Source organism: Drosophila obscura, unplaced genomic scaffold, assembly GCF_018151105.1.
Source record: "Drosophila obscura isolate BZ-5 IFL unplaced genomic scaffold, ASM1815110v1 contig_150, whole genome shotgun sequence".
NCBI classification, from domain to species: domain Eukaryota; kingdom Metazoa; phylum Arthropoda; class Insecta; order Diptera; family Drosophilidae; genus Drosophila; species Drosophila obscura.
The window spans coordinates 4,218,203-4,227,791 of record NW_024542736.1 but is presented as its reverse complement, the minus strand read 5'-3'; the positions used below and the strand labels follow the sequence as shown (position 1 = coordinate 4,227,791).

Below are 9,589 nucleotides of genomic sequence, written 5' to 3'. Positions count from 1 at the left end.
AGTAAAAATCTCTGTTTAAAATCATAGGACCCTCTGGAAAGTAAAAAGAAATTAACGAAAGACTTAAGCGGCAAACTCTACTTTCTGCTGCTCACTTTTGAGGCTAATTTGTGGCCTCTTTTTGTTGAATGCTGCTGCCCATTGCATTTCATTATATAATGTGGCAGGCCAGGCATAATGAGGGAAAATCCTCATTCCCTCCATTGTCATTAAAGGTGGCCAAGGCGGCCAAAGCGGAGTGTTGACTGGAGATGGATGGAAGCTAACGATCCCAAATCTGAGACATTTTCAATGGACCGGAAAACCCGCACACACACACACACACACATACACACCCATACTCTCATGCGCAAAAGTGAATTTTAAAAGAAAACAAACAAAAAAAATAAAAATAAATGATGTTGAACAAAAAATGTTAACTGGTTGGTCGATGTTTCGGGCTGCCTTTTGCCGACTGCCGATTGCCGTTGTTTCTGTTTTGCCAAAGTGAAAGCGCAGCGGCGTTAGCGTCAGCGTCGAAGTCTGCGCAGATTAATCACCCGCCTCTACAGTAGGGGAGCGGGAGCTCTCCCTATCGCCATGTGGAGATCTCCAGCCATATGTTAGCGGATTCCATAAGTTCGTGACCCGCTCTGAACCCAAATGCCGCGCCGCTCTTCCCCCCAAAATGTTACGCAATGGAAACAAGCGGCTTTGAATTCTTTGTGCCCCGCCCGCCACAAAAGCAAAGGCAAAGGCAAAGGCAAAAGCAGATGCAAATGTATGCCAGAAAGCCAGAAAGCCACAAAACCAAATCGAGACACCACGACGAGTCGGTCCCGTGGCTGATAGTGAAAGTGCCGCCTGTCTATGGAACGAACAGATAAACGAGTATATTGTATATGGAAATTTGTGAATTTCTCAGGGGGCCGCCGCCTCGTGTGACGTCAAACGTGACGTGCCACCACATTACTCACGCATTGCACTCTCTCTCTCTCTCTCTGTGACTCTCTCTCTTGACTCTTTATCTGCTTTTCTCTCTGTCTCTTTTCATGCTGCAGCTGCCACACACACTCCGAAAACAGGAAATCTGTTGCATTTTTTTTTTTGGCAACTTTTGTTGGTTGTTGTTGTGGATGCCTGAATATGGCGCACTATGATCAACGTTGGCTGAAACTCTTCTCCTGCTGCCTGCTGCTTGCAACGCTTTTGGTCCTACTGCCCGTCACCCCCGCAGCAGCCAAGCGAACAAATGGTGAGTACTCTCTCTCTCTCTCTCTCTCTCTCTCCAGGGGGATTCTTTTGGTGGAGTCAACGACTTATATTTTGGGGCCAGATCTGTTCTGTCCGCAGTCATTGAACTCTTTTTTTGCAGTTGCAGATGCATCATTAGCACACACTCAGAGGCAGGGTGTGTGTGTGCAGAACTCTGGCTTGAAAGTAGGTGCTAAATATAGCACGCCATGGCATCATTAAAAAGTGCTTAGAGCGCAGGTCCACAGCTTGCGAGTGCGCCAAAAACCGTTAAGACTCTGGGGCTAGAGCAAAAGGGAAACAAAGCCAAAAGAAACTCGAGTTCTTCCAGTTCCAACAGCAGCAGCCGCAGCTGCTGCACAGTGTGTCAGTCGGTCAGGCTAGGGCCCACAGACCACAGACGCCAGATCCAGTGCCCAGACCACTCCGCAGACAGCCACAAACTCCCATGAATTGGAGCTATGAGTACAGGGCGCTCCACCACATGAGTGCCAGTCTTTTTTGTGGCTTTAATTTCGTTTTCGTTACGCTTCTGTCTGTCTGTCTGTTTTGGTTCTTGTTTTTTCTGCCAAACGGAAACCCAACGAAAGACTCAAGCGACAAACTTGATTTCTGGCTTAATGGTGAGAATAAATGACTCCAGCTCTGCCGCTCTTTGGAGACCGTTGTTTCTACGCTTTGATTATATTCCTCGCAGACAGAACGGCAGCTTTAATTGCCATTGGCTTTTGTTTTGTTGCTTTTCATTCATCTAAAGCATTTTCATTTTAGTTTTTTTTGTTTTTTTTTTTTTGACTACAAATTGATGGCCGGACATGGGTCCGAAAGGCGCTGCCAAAAAAAAAAAACATAAGAAATGAAAAAACTTTCATTCAATTTCTAGCGAAATTTCCTGAAAAGAAAAAAGAAGGCCAACAACACACAAAAAAGTGATGCGACTTTCGGAAGATGGCTGGTCCAAGGCGGATGTGAGCTTCGCTTCGAATAATGAAAAGAAATCTCTGATTAAACAGAAATTACCGCAGAGGCCCAGTTTGGGTTGTAGGCCTTAAACATATGTACGAGTAATGCCCTCAGATTTCTCACAGAGATGTGCCCCATAAGTGCTTTCTGCACATATTCGTGGAATGGGCAAATAAATCTCTTTAAAGCTGAGCGACAAAGAAGAGCTTATGGCAAATGTACCCAAGTACTCTTAAATAACTAAATATATAGTTAAAGTAAAGGAAGCCCCTATGCCCCTTCCACAATTGCATAAGACGCATTCAAATGTAATTTTGTATCGAAAGTGCATAGGAAGTGACCAGACCGGAGCAGGCAACCAACGAGCGTCCGTCCCATTGACGCAACATAAATGGGTCTGGTCTCTGTCGCAACCCCCAAAGGCAGTGTTGCATGGAGGGGCCAGTGGGGGTGGATAATACCCACTTTAATTGCGTAATCGCTCACTGGGCAGAGACCAGAGAGACAATGGCTGCTGCCTGCCTGCCTGCCTGCCTCGTATGGTGCAGAATGCTCATAGCATCCAAACAACCAAATCCGAATGCCATTTGAAGCGAATTGCTTATACGCCTCGTGGACACAGGCGATCAACCTGTCCTCCGCTGAGCTCTCCTCTGACCTCCCTCCCTCCCTTTCGCTATTCGCGGCTCTCTTCACCTCGCTGCTCGCATACTAAACGTGTAGCTCGGTCGCTTCTGGCCCTGAGACGAGCCACAAAAATGAAACTACAAATGCAACAATTAAAACAGCCAAACAAGAAAGGAAGGCAAAACTTTGCGTGGCGAAGCTTTTGATACCCTAGATGCCCAGGCAGCCATATAATAATAAATATCAGACACGTTTCTCTCACAAATCCTATGTCAGCTGTATCTGATTATCCCGCCTTAGATATCAAATCGGATCAAGTTATTTAAATAATTATTAATTATATGTAAGACAGCAATTTGTGGAGATTCTTTTGCTACCAATTTATTCCCCTGGCCACTCGCCTGATACGCGTATACCCACCCTCTCGGCGGGGTATCAGAAATAGCAACAATTTGAGCAATGCCCCGCCGTCGGGCAATTCCATTTTGTATAATTAATTTCAATTTTTCAGTTTTTTTATGATTTCTTTGAGGTTTTGTTGTTGTATTTTCTCGAGTGATTTCGCGCACGCGTCACGCAAAGAAATAAAAAGTGAAATTGTCGTGACTCGGCGGGGGTTTGGGACTCGAATTCGAATTCGAATTCGGCAGTTGAATAACACGAAAGTATGTCAAGAAACCCTTCTCCATTTCTTCTTCTTTTTCTTCTTCTTCGGTTTTCCACAGCGAATCTTACGGCCTGCCAGCATCTGAGACGATCAGAGACGCGACGCGCCAAGGCGCTGCAGCCGGAGGGGGCGGCCTCCGTGCGCATTCCACGCTGCCAGAAGAACGGAGACTTCGATGCGATTCAGTGCAGCAATGAGCGGGCTGGCGAGGATTGCTGGTGCATCGACGAGTACGGCGTGGAGTTGCCCGGCAGCCGCAACGAGACGAGGGCGGGTGTCCGCTGTGCTGAGCCGGAGAACTGCACGGCCTCCGCCTGTCGCATGTTCTGTCCCTCGGGCTTCGCCAGGGACCTGGAGACGGGCTGCTCCGTGTGCCGTTGCCGGGATCCGTGCGATGGTCTGGACTGCCCCAACGGACAGTCGTGTCAGCTGCAGGAAGTGCAATGCAAATCCGAGCCCTGTCCGCCGCTGCCCACGTGCAAGAAGGCCCGCTCCCTGGCCAACTATTGTCCCGCCGGTCTGCCCCTCTCCATCGATGACAGCGTGAGGCCCTTCCTGTGTGGCGTGGACGCGGGCAAGCCCCAGTGTCCACCGCTCTACCAGTGCATGGTGGAGTCGGGCAACGACTACGGCGTCTGCTGTCCCAGTGCCCTGACCTTCCAGAAGCCGGGCATCTGTCCGGCCGCGGACCAAACGAAGTACACGGAACGGACCGGCTACATGTGTGGATCGCCGTGCAGCCACGATCTGGAGTGCCGCAACCTGGAGAAGTGCTGCTTCAGCAAGGGATGCCAATTCAATTGCCAGCAGCCCGGCAATGTCACCGGCTGCCACCAGGCCAAGGCACTCGCCGACATCCTGTCGATCAATGAGCGCGAGGGACGTGGCTACGTGCCCGATTGCAATGGGCCCGGCGGACAGTTCGCCCCCAGGCAGTGCTCGCGGAACGGCCTTGTCTGCTGGTGCGTGGACCCGCGCACCGGACACAAGATCAAGGAGACCATGGGCGCGGCCATGAATGTGAATTGCGATGGCTGGGAGAACATGATCAGCAGATCCTACGCGCGCAGCTTCCAGATGGAGCAGTGCGACACCAACATCTGTGCGGCTGTCTGCGAGTACGGATTCAAGGTGAGTGCGGGATTCGCTCCTCTGCCATGGAATCTCTTCCTGACAGCCCTTCTCCTTCTGCCTCTCCCTCTCCCGTAGAACGATCACAATGGCTGTCCCACGTGCGAGTGCTCCGAGCCGTGCGAGGGCTTCAAGTGCTCGATGGGCTCCCACTGCGAGGTGGCCACCGATCCGCTGTGCGAGTCCGGCTCCTCCCTGTGCGCCTCGTGGCCCGTGTGCAAGCCCGATCTGGCCTACTCCAATCCCTGTGATGTGGGCACTCCGCTGTCGGACGCGGCCACCGGCGAGGTGATGTACTGCTTCGAGGAGGAGGAGGAGCAGCGTCAGGGACGCAGCTTCCAGCCGACGGCCTTCTTTGAGCCGGAGCCCGAGGCGCTGACGAAGCAGGGCCGCGCCATGAGCAACCGCATCATGTGTCCGGCGGAGTACAAGTGCACGAAGCTCCATCGGGAGACGGAGAGCGTCTGCTGTCCGCTGCCGGAGCAGACCACAGCCCCAGAGGGCGCAGCAGGAGCGCGTCAGCAGAGCAGTAAGTGCCACAGCCAATCCCAGCCAATCCCCCAAAGCGAAGGCATCTCATCCCATGTCCCTTTCCTTACTTGCAGTGTGCGAGTATCTGAGGGACTTCTCGGAGCGCATGGAGGGCACCGAGGAGGGCATGCAGCTGGCTGTTCCCGCGCCCCGCTGCACCGACGACGGCGACTACAGCGGACGCCAGTGCCAGCTGCGCACGATCCGTGTGACCAGGGCCGAGCAGCGGAGGATTCTCGAGGAGAACACCATCAGGCGCATGCGAATGCTGCTGGCCCAAGCGCCCAAGCGTACGCGTCGCGATGCCGAGCGCCTGAAGCTGTACCGCGTGGATGACAGCGCCCTCAAGGTGCAGGCGGCGGCCGCCGTGATGGGCCGCAGCGCCAAGGTCATCGATGTGGGCGCCGAGCGGCAGCAGGGACTCGGCCAGCTGTTCGAAACGGAGTTCAAGAAGGTGGCCTCGGCCGCCAAGCGACCGCTGGAGTCCGAGGCGGATCTCGTCGAAATGGAGGTGGAGCAGTGCTGGTGCGTGGACAGCTTCGGCACGGAAATACCGCGCTCGCGCGGATTCAATGTGAGCGACGCCAGCTGCCAGCAGCTGCGCGAGGAACTCGACTGCTTGGACCTCACCTGCCGCATGGGCTGCGAGTACGGGTTCGCCCTGGACGCGGACACACGCTGCCCCGCCTGCCAGTGCCGCGACCCGTGCGAGAATGTCAGCTGCGGCCGTGGCAAGGAGTGCCGCATCGTGGACGTCAGCTGCGAGGGCGAGTACTGTCCTCCGGTGCCGGCCTGTCTGCCCCGGAAGCCCGGTCAGTGTCCGTATCTGGTGCCGCCGGGACCCGACAACCTGGACGCCAATACGTGTGCGTATGAGTGCCGCACGGACGCCCACTGCGACGGATCGCTGCGCTGCTGCTCCAACGGCTGTGGCACGCAGTGCGTGGAGCCGCAGCTGAAGACCGCCTGCCAGCACCTGCAGGGCATCCAGCTGCACCAGAGCGCCGAGCTGGGCATACCCGCCCGCCAGATGTCCGTGGCACAGTGCGACCTGAAGAGCGGCATGTGGGAGCAGGTGCAGTGCTCCCCCGACGGCCACTGCTGGTGCGTGGATGAGCAGGGTGGGATTATGCCCGGCACCAGAGTCAAGTCGCCCGCCACACCTGCCTGCCAGGTGAACTCCAGCCGCGCCTGTGCCCCGCTGAGCGCGGCCACGTGCAGCCTGCAGTGCGAGAGTGGCTACCAGATGGATGCCGCGGGCTGTGCCACGTGCCAGTGCCGCAGCTTCTGCGACGAGGTGAGCTGCGCCAGCGACGAGGAGTGCCAGCTGATCAGCGTCGAGTGCGTGGACAGTCCCTGCCCCAAGATGCCCATCTGTGTGCCGCGCCGCTCCTCCGTCTGTCCCGAGGGCAGTCCGCTGCAGCAGGGCGACCTGGACGTGAGCTGCGGGCCCCACAACGAGCACGAGGCCTGCCCCACCACCCACTCGTGCCAGCTGAATCCCGTCAGCAATCGCGGCGTCTGCTGCTCCAAGACGCGCGACGTCTGCTTCGAATCGATGGACAGTGCGTGCCTGGCCAGCGGCAGTTCCGCGAGGAACAGCACTCGCCACAGGTTCAGTCCCAAGCTCAACAAATGCGTCGCCGTAGCCATCGATGCGGATGCGGCTGCCTGCCAGACGAAGAATCTCTTCCACAATGAACTCGCCTGCAACTCCGTGTGTCCAGGTGAGGCATCTATCAAGGCTAATCCCATTGGCTTCCTCATTCTCATCCTTTCTCTCTCTCCTTTTGCAGTTCTAACCCAATGCGAACGCTTGAAGCTGAAGAACAGCCTGGCTGCCCAGCGCACTGGCCACTCCTCGGTGTGGTTCCAGCCCCGTTGTGATCCCATCACCGGCCACTGGAGTCCCGTCCAGTGTTTGGGCAAGCAGCCACAGCCACAGCCACAGTTATCGGCCCTCAGGCCTGTCCCCCAAACGGAGATCGTGAGTCGCGCGTTTGCGGCAGAGGAGCAGCAGCAGGAGCAGCAAACAGCTGCTGCTGCCAGTCCGTATGGCGTCTGCTGGTGCGCGGACAAGAAGGGCGCCCCACTGAAGGGCACGCTCACCCGCGAGATCGAGCCCGTCTGCAACAGTCGCCAGGCCCGCAATCGCAAGAACTTCGACATGGGCGATCCGCTCATGGAGCAGCTCATTGGACAGCTAACCCAGCTGAATGATGTGGCCAGCGAGGATCTGGACTTTGATGAGCTGGAGGCCAGGATACTGCCGCCAGCGACGGCCAGTGCGGCCGAGTCCAGTGTCACCGAACGGGTCCTGGAGCTGGCCAACTCCCTGCTCGACTCGCAGCTGTCCGTGGAGCAGCCCGCGCTGAAGCCCATGCAGCTGAAGACCACCCGCTGCCGGGCCCTGGCCCAGACGGCCACCTTTCCCGTGAGCTGTGACGAGGCCGGAGCCTTCCGGCCGCTGCAGTGCAACGGCCGGAGCTGCTGGTGCGTCGATGCGGCCGGCAATCAGCTGCAGGCCACCCATGTGTTTGGAGCGGGCGATCGGCGGTGCAGCCACGTGCCCATCGAGGCGGTGGCCATTGAGCTGCACATGACCAACAGCAGTGGGCGGAGCGTGAGGAATGCCTACGACACCATTCGCATGGAGCTGCAGCAGCTGCTGGGCGAGGCCGTGGAGAATCTGCGCGTCCAGGAGAACTTTGACGGCTCGGCGATCGTGCGCTTCGAGCTGCACAACGACTCCAAGGTGGATCTGGCCTTTGCCATCGAATCGGCCATCACAGCGGGAGAGTTCCACTTGGCCGGGGGTCACTTCCGGCCGGATCTGACGCGTTCGCACTTTGTGCACCGCAGTGCTGTGCCGGCCGTGGCCCAGGCAGCCACCGCCCAGGACGAGTCCATCCAGCTGGTGCTGTTCATCATGGCCACCAGCTCCGCGTTCCTGGTCAGCGTGTTCGTCGTCTATGTGATGCTGAAGCGTGGCAGGAGCAGCAAAACGATGCACTCCTCCTATCCGCATGGCGACAAGGCCGTCGACTATTCGGCGCCCATATTCGTGCTGGCGGCCAGCGGCATGGAGCCCCATGGCATGGATAGTATTAAGGGGGCCAAGGCGTAGGGCAGACAGACACGCAGGCACGCTTGTTGGTTGTTAAGCTACATCTACATCTAGATCTATATATCTAAATAAATTTGTATATAAAAATAACACAGAGCAGAGCTTAGGATTTACCTTTAGGCAGGGCTAGCATCGAGCATGCCCACGACACGGGAGATTCGTTCGCTCTGCCCCGCGACTAAGCCAAACGGGGAGCCGAGCCCCCGACTATCGCTTACTTATCGAATATGTTCTAGCACCCTAAGACGATTAATTTATGAATAAAGCTTTAAAATCGAAGCATCTTTTTGTGTTCACTGTGTGATGGATTCAAGATAATGCAGCTCAATCGAATGCTACCTATAGCTATGCTTTTTTAGCCCATAAAAGAGACAGCAACAGTCGTGAAGTAACTCCATTACTCGTATGATGTTTTCTTCAAAATTAAATAGGTAGCCCATGGAAATATATCTTCAAAACAAATAATGCTCAGAAATTTATGGGAAGGTACTCGCAGTTGGATAACCATATAAGCAATTAAAATAATTATAACCTTTCCATGCTTATAATTAATAAGGAAAATTAGAGATAATAAAGGAGAGTGTGGTACACACTATAATCGATGGTACATCGCATTCTCTTATAACACTTCAAAAAGTAAACCTTCATTTTTTGTCAGCAAACAATTTTTGATTTTAATGTTTAATAATACACATTGGGCGCACATTGCGCTGTACTCGTATTTGTATAATCGTATAATGATCAGTGATCGATGATCGTTATCCTTACGGGGCTTAGCTTGATGAAACAAACGTACAACTTTAATCAATATTCAATTCAATTTTGGCTTCATTTCACGTGCAGTTCGAACTCAGTTATGCATTTTGCATTTGTATAATTTTTTGTGTATGTGTGTGTGTGGAGTACTATATATTTAATATGTTCTTCATATGTATGTCGTATATGTGTGTAGTATGTGTATATTATATATATATCAATATCGTAGCTATATGCTAAACCACAAGCGTCAGGCCATAAAGAGAAACCTGAACAGCTCTTATTCTCTCTCTTCTGAATTTTGTTTTCTTTTTAATATTGTAAAAAAAAATTGTAAGAGCTTCTCCTCGCGTATAGAAAAATGCAATACTCATGGGGTTACAATTGGAACGTTCTTTTGATTAGTTTTGTGGTTTTTGTTGTTTTTGTTTTTGTTTTTAGAAAAATGCATTGCTTATATGTGTATATCGTTTTGATTAATTAAATAGTAAATAGTAAAACTTAAGAGTTAGGCTTGAAATGTTAGAAAGTGTAATGTAATATTTTGAGCAAAT

The 9,589-nt window shown here is 53.4% G+C and overlaps 1 protein-coding gene across 1 annotated transcript; it reads left to right on the top strand.

Moving 5' to 3' along the window:
• The first annotated feature begins 1,046 nt into the window (after positions 1–1,046).
• On the top strand, positions 1,047–8,296 carry LOC111070603. The gene is made up of 5 exons (XM_041591728.1): positions 1,047–1,234; positions 3,549–4,621; positions 4,700–5,150; positions 5,227–6,879; positions 6,949–8,296. The coding sequence occupies exons 1-5, from the start codon at positions 1,126–1,128 to the stop codon at positions 8,277–8,279; spliced, it is 4,617 nt and encodes a 1,538-aa protein (XP_041447662.1). The 5' UTR covers positions 1,047–1,125; the 3' UTR covers positions 8,280–8,296.
• Positions 8,297–9,589: the final 1,293 nt, after the last annotated feature.